At 41.5% G+C, this 12421-nt stretch overlaps 1 protein-coding gene across 1 annotated transcript in view; it reads right to left on the bottom strand.

Annotated features, from left to right (window-relative positions):
* LOC306735257 (protein kinase C-binding protein NELL1-like) overlaps nt 1-10409 on the bottom strand; it is a gene marked incomplete at its 5' end in the record, with an annotated part of 216717 nt that extends 206308 nt beyond the window's left edge. The window contains 4 exon segments of the mRNA XM_079216712.1: nt 9556-9684; nt 10219-10329; nt 10332-10391; nt 10394-10409. Coding sequence (XP_079072838.1) covers nt 9556-9684; nt 10219-10329; nt 10332-10391; nt 10394-10409 — 316 coding nt within the window.
* Nucleotides 10410-12421: the final 2012 nt, after the last annotated feature.

Here is a 12421-nt window from a genome sequence, read left to right as displayed (position 1 = left end):
AAAGTCTGGGTCTGATGAATTTGGATATCGCCCAACACAACCAAGAGTGTTAAAAAAAGCAGGAGAGAATTCCAGTTTGGATCAAAAACTGCAAAAGGCAGCTTCAATGCCAGAAATAGATCCCTGCTATTGATCGTGGTCCCAGGAGGCCGCGATAGTCCATCCCAATTATATGGATTGCAGGTGAGGATGTGCCAGGTGAGATCATGTTTCCCACATCCAACTGATGCCACTTGTGTCTCACCATTGTTCCTCCACATTGCCTTAAAGTTGGCAGCAGGGGTCCAATGGAGACACGTCTGTCCCTTTAAAAGATATCGCCCTCATGTGCGATGAATAATTCAAATGGAATAATTCCGCCGGGGTTCCTGTGAGGTGGTACCAGTGTCTCGCCTCCTCCAGCAGTAGGACAGCCAGGAAGCTCATACATAAAAGATGAAAGGTTTGATAGCCTCCATTGGATTCAGCAGCAGTAGACCTTAGAGTCGTCGGCTGGCTTGGCTCGCAGCCTGTGAACTGCCCACAGCCTCTCAGGCCTGCCTGCATGGGGCTCTCTCTGTAATATCTGTGACATATGCATCCCAACTCCACTCTGCAGTCAGAAGGGGAGGTATAAATAGCAACAAAATGGATGCAGGAGAGAACGAGACTTCAGTGAAACCTCTGCGTTTCTAGTCAATCCACTTCAAACCAAAAGCAAATCTTGTTTGGGTCATATTGTCCCGTTGCTCTATTTGTGTTCAATCAAGTTTTTAAAAAAAAGTGTCGTCACCTATTTCTTCCACTTGAACCACCTACTGTCTAATTCCTCTGCAGCATCTGCGATTGTGAGCTAAATTTGGCTCTTTAGTTTGCCATTTTCTTTTTTCCATTTTGTATGCATGCAGCTCGGTCTCATTTCCAGCGTGAGGGAACAGACAGATCCGTTTGAGTGGAGCCAAGCCTTCTGCCTGCCCAATCGCCTGACACAAACATGATAACATTTCACTGGAGCACATCAAATATTGGCATATTTTGACTTTCTAAAAACAGGAGTAACATGCGCAGCGCTGATATGCTCAAAGGAAATGAAACCTGAAGCGAGACGTGGATTTATCGGCCTGTGCCCAGGGTAAATATGCAACACTAAAAAGACATAAAAGGCCAAACTTTTTGGTCCGAGGCACTTGTCTTTGATTGGCTGTCAAGAAACTCTGTGGAGAGACTAGTTTAACTGGCCATCAACTCAATCATGACCTCCATCGGCATAGTCGATGGATTAAATCCCTGTTGGTACCAAAGTGGGCCATACTGATTTTCATACAGTGGCTCTGAGTTGACATGAAATCTGTTAGCGGACGTATTGATGGAGGTTTTAAAAAGCTACTAAATATTTGAAGAGAGAACTGGTGCTGAAATGGAACTTATATATAGAAGATGCCACAAAAGCATTGAGAGTTTACAAGGTACAAGCTAAACATCGTTCATGTTTCTAGACTGGATTTTCGAGCAAAAATAGAATGTAAATGAAACAATGTTTCGCAGCTGATCTAAATGTTGCATTCCTTTCTCTAACATACGAGCGATCAAGCTTCCCGTTTTGATGGATTGAACCTTGGGCAGCTTTTAAGGCTCAACTGACAAGAGGTTAACGTGTCTTTGCCGAGTGATTTTGTGCGTGGTTGTATCGAATACGTTTTGCATGTACAAGTACATAAGCACAGTATAGGACCAGATACCGGTATTGGCATCCATGACATTCCATAATACATACACACATACCCACCGATGGTTCCCTGAGCCATTGCAATTCTGTCCTTACAACCATATTCAGCCGTTATTTGTCAGCTAGTAAAGAGAGACAGCACATCTGGGAGGACAGAGGGCCCCCGGTCCTGATTCAAACCAGTCGCATTGCCGTTATGGGCTATGTCTTTAAACTATTAGGCTACCAGGGCACCCATCATTTATTGTGGCCGTCTATGGTGTTATGCGAGAACTGCCGAATCCTATCTTCCAGGTCCTCAGGACACATACAGTAAATAATGAATGCACCCTTGGTGTGAGGGCGAGATGTCAATTTATTCTGTAAGGTCTTGAGACATCTAGTTGAAAGATACACAGGCAGACAGTGGAGCCAGCAACAGTGTTTGTTTTTCTTTTCTTTTACTAATCAGAAACTTGTTGATTGAGTATTTACGCGTAGAATGCATAAACCAATTAGCGTTAAATTATTAGATTAAAATAATGGTAGAAATAGCCCTAAAACACATGAAAGCTAGCATCTGGCAAGGTATCAGATCCGAGCTTCGATTGCACACTCCCAGTTTGTTGGGAGATGACAGGCGAAAACCTACACCATAACAGATAATTAGGGGCTCCTCTTTTCAGTGTATTCAAAGACAGTAATCATTGTAATCAATCGCCTTGCCCTGCCTCAATTCAGGCTTCAGACTCCAGGGAATCGTTTTTCCTTATCTGCAATTAGAGACGATCATTATTACCCTTCTTCCTCATTAAAAAAAAAATTCTGTTGTCTACAGCGATGTGTCGTTTTATATCTGCATGTATCGATGTTTTGGTCAAAAAAAGGCATCAACAATGTTCTAACTTATATAAGGCATGATATTTAGACTATTTGTGAGAAACATGTTGCCTCTACCTCTGGGATTTATGTGCAAGTAGACAGACTGATAGTTTGCTGACAAGTAGAGATTTGCCTCTTACTCAAAACGTGGTTTTAGTGTCCATTTCTTTTTCTATAATTGACTTCTTTCTTGTATCATTGATGCAAAAAGGACAAAGCAATGTTCAGTTCAATGTTCTATTTTTGATTTAGTCTTAGTCTTGAAGCAAAAATGCGTATTAGTTTTAATCACATTAAATAATTGTATCCTTAGTAGTTTCTCAACTCAAAACATTTTAGATCATTAGTCGATTTTTTTTTTAAAACATAGTATATAGTAAAAAATAGGTCTTTCTTAAACTTTATTATTAATCAGAGTATACATGTCAATTCATCTATTCCAGTCAAAACCATCATTTTTTTCATTTCAGTCAAACTTATTTCACAAGACATAATCTTATCATTTTCTGATGAAACCCACAGGTTTGAATGATTAGGAATGTGATTATGAGAGCCATCTTAGAAAAACATGCTTTTTGTTAGTATGTATCATTTCCTTTCATTTTTGAAGAATAGAAGTGGCCTCAGCTCATTTGCATTCACCCTGGTTTAACTGATCTTCAATTGCTGGCAATTGCAATGATGCGTGTTCACATTGTTTGAGTTTTGTTTTTAGACAGGGTGTTGGAGGGCAGAGTGGTAAAACAGCAGCTGGTTACTGTCTGGTTTCTGCTGTTAACAAAGCGCTGGCTGCACTTACAGAGCACTCAATTTTTCTTTTCAATCCTGACCGATTGCTGGAATTTAGTGATTTCAGTCTTGTCAATTTACAGGTTCAATACACACTTATTTTAGCTTACACAAGATATTTTTTTTCTTCCCTTACAACATCAAGTGTTCTACAATAGCCCAACAAAAGAGGCAGCTGAAATCACTTGTGCACTGATCCGTACCGCTGTGATTATCACTCTGCTCTGTGTGGCGTAAGGGAAAATCCAAAATGCTCCCGAATCATCCAGACTTCAAATTTGAACAATAATCTACGAGCTAGCTAGCTGTACAATCTCCAGTTTGAGAGAGAGTTAAAGTAATGGTGTTCTGATTTTTCTTTATATTAATCCAGGTCATAGTTTCACTAATGCCATGCCTTTGAATTCACAATTCAAGGAACGAGGTCTGAGACTCAGAAAGTTGGAGCACATGGCTTTTAATTGAACCTTTGCTAAATCCCGCCCCTAGGCTACAGACCGGCCAATCAGAGCGTAGCATCAACCAGCTCTCTAGACTCCCATGCAGCCGTTCCAGACTTTCTTTATTTTCTGTCCGGTTTTGTGGAATTGGATCTTGTCATAATTAAACATTGTGCAAAAGTAATACTCGTTACCCAGAGTTTTTTAAACATTACATTTATCCGTAAAAACCTGTGGAGCTAACATTAGCAGGATATTAGTAACTGGCATTAGCACTTCTATGCAATACTGGCTAAAGGCTATGCATTTCTACACATGCTGCTTTTGCTTTTTAATGATTGTGAAAACAGTAAACAATGACCGACACAGATTTAAAGAAAAAGTGTCTTTCCTTAATTGTATTGTCTTCTCTCGCAATAGCCAGTTTATGAGGTGGTTCACTTTTAAATTGCGATCTGCAGGCTTTAGCTTCTAGCTTTATCTTTTTCTCTGCTGAATCAGTTTGACATCCTGGATGAATCCATAATAACAATGTTAGTCAGTATTCAGTAAAAGTAAAAGCAAGATTTGCTGATTTATTCACTGTTAATACAAGTTACTATTCAACTAGATTGGGACACTTTTTGGGTTCTTTTTTGTTTGTCAGTTATACATTTGTGCGAGAAATCCTAAAAGAACTTATTGCGGTTTAGATAAACCTCCATAATAAATCTTGTAATAACATACACCTCTTAACCTCACTAATTAAATTAACATGTCAAATCTGGTTAATTAACCAAAACCCAAAACCTAACTGTTTTACAGGAAGTTTACAGGAGTTTGTTGTTTTCACAGACACATGTCAGTTTTACACGTTGGTTGCTGTGTACGGATTAAACAAACAAGATGTAATGTGTTAATTGGAGAGTCGTCTCCCCTGAGTGTGGCTTCACATTAAAAAGGACAAATATGAGAGTGGGATCACAAGACGGCAATGTTGAACGATTCCGTTAAGTGTCCGTATTTACAGTTTTAAATGTACACTTTCTCTCAAACTGCCAGACAGTGACCAATACATCAGCGAATGATGTCCTAGATTTCCTAGTATGGCTTTTGAGAGCGTGAGGCTTTGAACTGGTTCTTGTGTGTAAAGGGAACATGTGATGGCAATCAAAGAGACCGAGTTCCTCGTCAACAAGGACATAACCCCCCCCCCCCCCCCCTTTTAACTGAAGACCTGATTAATATTTTTTGGCCACATTGTATTCTGGAGCATTTCCTACTGCGTTTCACTTTCACAATGGATTTATGCCCGTATGGTTGATAAACATCAATGCAAAGTGTCTTTTTAATTCTGAAGGGCCGACACCAAAATCTGACATCCGCAGTTGATGTGTTACATCGCTGACATTTTTCCTGCAATTAAAGTCCATTGTAGTTTCGCTGGAAACCTTTTGTCGTACGCTTACATGCCCCATCTGGCCAGTTATTCACAGGGATAACAACGGATACAAAAGTTGAACCCAGAAATGCTGAGGCTCTTTATCAGACCATAGTGAGACATTTAAGTATGGATTTCAGCTTTAAATGAGGTTGGGAAAAAGGTTTTGACTGGAATCAACAGGAAGGTCGATTAAACAATAATTAAGGACCATTTCAGCCCTGAAGACTGCAGAGTTGTTGTATGTTACGGATAATTGGGCTAAAAGGCTGATAAGAGGCGTGTTATACATCTCAGGGATATGAGGATGAAGGCTGCATTTGTTGTTTCCCTTTTAACTGTTTAACATTAATGATTTTGAGTAAGAGAGTCAATGAAGAACAAAGGAATCCATGCTGAGCAGACACATTTGTCAATCTGTTCATTCAGGTTTTCAGAGAATTTAAATAACCAGGAAATAAACTATTAGAAAAGACTTTGGGGCCTTTGTGGCTCTTATTGTAACTTGAAAGAAATATTTCAAGAAGCAATCTCACATGACCAGATCATAGGAAACAAATGAGGGATTACTTGAAAATGGATTATCATATTTTGACTTTGGTCATTAGCCAAATGGAAACTGTATTCGGTTTATGGTTTCTTACCTAAAAACAAAACTACCTAGATTAAAACATAGATCATTTTCAAACTCCTTCATAGCCGCATCAGTAAAATATTACACAGTACACATATAGTAGCTGAGTATTTAAGAAATTTTTCAAAGGTATTTCCAGTCATGATATTTTCTGAACATTTGTCTGGGACAACGTGTAGATGTTTCCAGTGCCCTCAAACTAAAGAGTTTAACTTCCTGTAAAACTGTAATACCCAAGACACAACAGAAAATAAAATTGCTGGATGGATGAAAAATGAAGATCTTTAGCTTCATACAGTGGCGTACAAATGTAAAGTTTGTCCCGAGTGTGGCATTAAGGGAAAGGTCATGTTGTTCTCTAAATGAAAAGGATTTATTCTCAGTGGTCATTTTAGGACATCACAGACTCAGCTGGTCTAGTTCAGCTCTACACTGTCAGACTCGGTTGCTTAGAGTTCAACTTTCAGGAATCTATCTATAGCTTGGTCTCAAACAGACCCATGAAAAACCTACCCGAAATACATAAATACATTTGAAAAAAAATGCCCCAAAAGGAATCCAAGGACAGTCAGATTGTACTCAAACAGACCAGAGGATAATTAGATCAGATTCAAAATGAGGACAACTCGAACACCAAAACTGGCGGCAGCATGAAGTGGCACCAATTAACAAGCAATCCCAGTTGAAAGGACTTCACACATTTGACATCACAAACACTCATTTTTATCCTGGTATGAATAGCGGGGCATATACCAGATGATCAGAGCTAATCAAATGTGCTTGGATCCACATTGGGATGTCACAATATCAGAAACTTGGAAGCAGAGACCAATGCCAGTGAAATTCGACGATTCTCAGTCGCCAATTTGATAACAGGGGATAAAAGAAAACAATAAATCCCATCCACACTCCTTTATTACCATTACGGTCTCTTGCGAATTTATCATGAATCCCTGATGATCCGCCTCAAGTTTCTCACCAAAACCTAATTTTTACAAAGTGATAACGTTATAATTGACCTTCGCCCAATGCTCATTTTGGCTGAATAGAGCTTGAACACATAACATAACTCAATGCACCCTCCACACGTTAGCTATCACCTTCATTATTTAGCCAATCAGGACTGTGCTGCCCACTGGCTGCTGACAGTTAACATTATCGAGCTTTCCTCCTGCTCATTCCAACAGGGATTTGCTGTTCATGTCAGATTATGAAGGAAAATGATGTTCTATGGTGCCCCGGACTGACATGGCCCAACTGAGGTCCTGTCTCAGGTCTGAGATATTAAAATGTCATGCTAATCCATTTCATGGTTGTTTTTTTTAAGTAATATTTCCGAGAACTGAGTCCCTGCAGAGGAAAGCCAAGTATGATTAAATTGCCAAGATATTCCCCTGTAGACCAAACTAAAAGATCAACAGACACAAATGTACCCACAGTGGGATGCCAAAATACAAACTGATAATCAACATTAAAAGCACATAAAATCGAAATTACCATTGGGACAGAGGGGTCTGACAAATGAGGGAGACAATCTGGGTTCCGAATGTAGGATGAAAAACTAGGTCAGCCTCCATCTAGACAAACTACACGTCATTGAATACATCACAGAAGTTCCCAGAATGTAAAATAATCATGGAAAAAATTTAAATAATCAGGCTACAATAACAAACATCCTATCAATTAGCCGAGCTTTGTTACCCCGCTATCGCAGTGTAGGGATTATAGTATTTATCTTGGATCAGACGTCCAGATAAGGACCCGTTCGAGGAGGCTGCACTCGTCTGCCTTTTTTATTGACGGCACTGGTGCATTACTCTGGTGAAAACGTTCGGGTCAGAAATCTATTTCCTAAAACAAACCATCTGTTTGGGAATCACTAAGAAACTGGTCCCAGCATCCAGCCAAAGACGCTGCCAGAGCCTTCTCTTTCTCTCTCAGTGCTATTGACACTAATTAGAACACCACATTGCCCTTCTTTTAACCGAGCCATTTGATCAGCATTACAATATGTTCCGCCACAATTTCTGCAATCAACACAGATGAAATATGGTATCGAGCTCAGCGCGCGACATGATTTCGTGCAGCACACATAAATCCTCTTGAATAATCACTGACCCAATCGAGCACAGCTTCTACTAGACTGCCAATCACGGACCGGTTTATGAGAACAGGGACTATTCCGCTTTTTAAAAGAACGTGGTCCTCGCTGCAATTTCGGCTGCAGTTGCTCTGTGGAGCCATATGGGTTACAGGGCCCTGAATGCAGCGCAAGGGTGGGCAGAGTGTTAAGGTTGGTCACAACATAAGCATCCTCATCCAACGCTCACAGGTCCAGTTTCCCTCCTGGATTAGCCTCCTGCTTCCCACACTATCTGGCTGCTGCACCTCAACCCTGGGAGTTTTAGAACTATAGGGACAGCAGCTTGGAGTTGGCGTGTGTGTGTGTGTGTGTGTGTGGTGTGCATATCAAGTAGAAAGTGAGGTTGTGTATCCCTCATGGCCTCCAGCACTGAATCTTGGACAGCTTCACCTCAGCAGATTCGGCCGAGCTGCCTCGACTTCATTCACACAGAGCCAGTGGCGCATCAAGCCAAGCACTCAAGAAAATCACACACACGCATACACGCATGCACACACACACACACACACACACACACATACACGCACGCACGCACACACACACACACACACGTATGACGGTATTCAACAGCCAGTGCTGCTTATTTGGGATTCAAACTGCTGGTGTTTGTGCCAGGATCTTTTGAATTTGAATATTTTCATGCCAGAAAAGTAAAAAAGACTCCGTTTCATTCCAACATCGCATTTCCGTCAAGGTTGGAACAGCCAGGAGGAGAGGATAACTCTCCAATTGAATGTCAACCTCGTACGAGCAATCAACATCACAATAGTCACCTAAATAGAAAAAGTTTCAAATATGATAATAAAATCTCTATTGCAGGTTTTTTTGTTTCTATAGCTGCAGCCAAGCAGGAAACAAAACACACAGAAGCACCTAATCATCAGAGAGTTTCTCTCGAGCAGGCACCCGCGTATCTTTCTCCATCTTCCCTCACCGTGTCTCCCCTCCTTCTACTTCGACTCCCCAACAATCCATCCTCCAAAAATAGTGTGCGTCCTTTTTCAGAGAGCGCACAGGAGCCAGCGAGCAAAGCAAAGTTGTCTTCTGACACTTTGAACGCACCTCACCCTCAAGGTCAACTATTAGGACTCATGGCTTTCACTTTTACCCACAATCATTATAAGACAGTGTTTGTTTGTTTTTTCTTTTCGCGAAAACCAGCCATGTGCCGTGTGCCCTTCAGGGTCCTCGAACCTGATATCCATGGCATGAACCACCAGTTGTGTGGGAGCAAGCAACCCGGGATGCTGTTGGAAACAGAGCTGTGGAAATCCTGCACAGACAAAGAGCGCTGGAGTGTGTCCGGAAAGAGCCGGAGCATCTGCTGTGCTTGGGACAAATTACATGTGGAGTTAATTATGAGAGGAGGCTCCCCCGGAGTGGTGCCTCTCAAGCATTCCAGCGAACACTGTGACACCAAAAGGTGTGGCACAGCGTGGCTTCACCCGCACTAACTACACGAAACAAAGGTTGTGTATGTATGCGTGCGTGTGTGTGTGACACAGTAGAGACAAAGGCGTGTTCAGAACTTAAACATTGATGGGGAAAGGGGTTGTGTGTTACCTCGAAACAGGAATGCTTTGGTGCTGTTGTGGAGCCCGGCCACTTGGGTAATTCCATAGGTGGCATTTGCCAGGTCAAGTTCATTGATGATATCAATCTGGTAGTCTTGATCTGATCCGAAAGCCCGAGCTGCGGAAGAGAAATCAAGGTTAGGAGGATGAGAAAGTGTTAACAGCTTGCAGAGAGGATTAAAGCTGATTCTAAATCATTTTACAAACAGACATGGTCACTGCTTAAAATGACTGGTGGTTGCGGGAGGATGGGGGCGGGGGGCTGTCTTAATTTACACGCAGTTATGCTAGTGCTGCCCACTGATATCCATCGTGGCTTATCTGCCCGCAGGCGACACCTGTGTTCTCCACGGGCTGTGGTTGTAACGTGCGCACACGTTAAGGTAAAAAAAAAAAAATGACACAAAAAAAAGGTGTCATCTCTTTTACCTTATCTGCACACGGCGGTTGTTCTCAAATATCAACTCAACAAACTGCAGGTGAAAAAACAATCCGCTGCAGTCCAAAGACACTACCAAAACAAATGTGACTCGCTCGCGCGCAAGGTGCAAACTGAAGAAGCGGTAAAAAAAAAAAAAAAAAGAAAGAAAAAGAAGCGCGCGCCACTCGCAGCAGAAGTCCTCATGAAAGGAACAACGCGGCGTGTTCTTACCTGGTTTTGTAAAAAAGAAGAGAGATAACAAAGCCACGTAAATATCCATTTGTGTTGGAGTTGCGCTGTACAGAGTCCTCAGCCGTGCGCTCCGCTGCGTATCCACACTAACACCCGCTCTGGTCCGTCTGGCGCTGTGCGCACCGCTCTCACCTCGCCTGGATGTGGAGGAAAGCAGGAACGGTCCACATCACACGAGCTGGGGGGGGTGGGGGGGAGTTCCCTCGGTGCACAACCAGATCCGTTTACGGCGTTTGAATGCGTCCAATCAGTCACCGCGTGGCATCAAACGTGCGACACATCCACGTTTATGAGCGACGTATTTTAAACTGGACAGCAGACTGGACCTTTTAGAATATCCTCAATCACCAATCTGTAAAGTCCCCCCACCCCCCCACCCTTGCTCAGACCACAGGAAAAAAGGCTTTTCAGAGGAAAGTCGGTGAGTGAAGGATATGGGAATTCTCTGTAGGTAGGTAGGCTGCTCTCACTTGTCACAGTAGAGAATATTCAAAGAATTTCCAGCCTCACGGGATTATTAACAATTACAGCAGCTGACAAAGTAGAACGGATTCTATTATCTGCATGAGACACTGTAGCCTGCAGTGAGGAATTTGTATAATAGGGGCAGACAACAACAACAACAAAAAGGAGTCCTGCTGCTCCTCTTTGCTTCTGATAGCTCAGCTCTACAGGCAAAAGCATGCACTGGTCAATTGTGAGATATTGAGCTATTAAACTGGAAAGAAAATATCCTACACACATATTTTAGTGTTTATTTTACCATTTCATCTGCTTTATCTTTAATTTACCAACGTTGCCATTAGATAATGCCATATATGTATATTTCATATATGGCATTATACCATTATACGGTAATTTGCATGGTGATATCTATTAGTTTAATCTTTTTCCCCTCTTCGGCTTGCGAATTTTGCAAAATCTATGTCATTTTACATTACATATATTTGAAGGTGTTCTCAAAATTAGTCTTTTTCTGATATTCTGAGCCAGAAATCTCCACTTCATTAGCACATACATACACCGAACATTCCAGTTTCATACTTATTCTAGAGGTTTGAGGTTTGCACCATTTCATTCCTACAGTTTTGCTTTACTTACAGTATTAGTTATGGAGTGATACAAAGAGATGTCATAAATTCCCTCTGTAAAAACAACCTTTTCCTAATATGTTAACAAGATGAAACAAATGTTCATCCTGGCTTTATCCAAGGTTTAGATATTTCTGTTTGGAAATGTAAACAAATTAGCACACAAATATGTCAAAATGCCTCATTTGCATATTTAAACCGACATAATTATCATGTAAGTAATCAAGTGAGGAAGTTTCTTGGTGATTTTTATTTGTTCCCCCCTATTCACCTGGGGCGTCTCCTCGTAAAATCGACCTCCCTTCCTCCCACCTCCTCCTTGCCTCAGAGAATCCCTGCTTGGGATTTATAAGCGCGGATGCTCCAGCCCTCTCTCCTCTGGGGCCCAGTCTTTATTGAGAACCATTAATCACACCGCTCTCCTGCCTGCCTCTAATTTTTGTACATTGTCAGGTTGTCTAGGTTACCTGCATCAACAACACAAACGGGTGAGGGGAGAATGATTATGGCAGTTACACAGCGTGCACCGTCTGCTCCGCCTTTACAAGTGTGCTCGACACCAGGGATGATGTAATGTCTGCGGTGGGATGATGGTCACTGTTCCGTGCTCTAAAATTAAATTGTAGACAACGGCAGCATTCTGTAACCACTGATCCAGAACCGTAAAACCATGAAGAAGAAAAGAAGAAGAAAAAAAAACACATTATTTGAAATCACAGGTTTCAGAGCAGTGAGGGGGAAAAAGGGAAAAGAAAGGGAATTTAAATTGGTTTTTGGTCAGGCGGTGAGGCAACAGAATTCCTGACTCTTGGGTTTTTAACAACTAAAAAGGAAGCAATTAAGCATCTCAAAATTCTGTTGCCTACTTCATCTGCATGCTCTGTCGCTTCAAGATCATTAGTGGAGTTATATCTACTAAGGCACAGCAGATATGCGGTGAAATTAACCTTAAAGGGGACATATCATGCTCAAACTCAGCTTCATATAGGTTAGGGTTGTATGTTGATTTTCTACAATAACATGTTTATACGCTTTAAACACACTTTTGTTTATCTGTCTGAATATACCTGCATTTGCTATCTGAAACACTG

The sequence above is a fragment of the Taurulus bubalis genome, assembly GCF_910589615.1.
Source record: "Taurulus bubalis genome assembly, chromosome: 4".
In the NCBI taxonomy this organism is placed as follows: domain Eukaryota; kingdom Metazoa; phylum Chordata; class Actinopteri; order Perciformes; family Cottidae; genus Taurulus; species Taurulus bubalis.
This window is presented reverse-complemented; position numbering and strand designations above follow the sequence as displayed.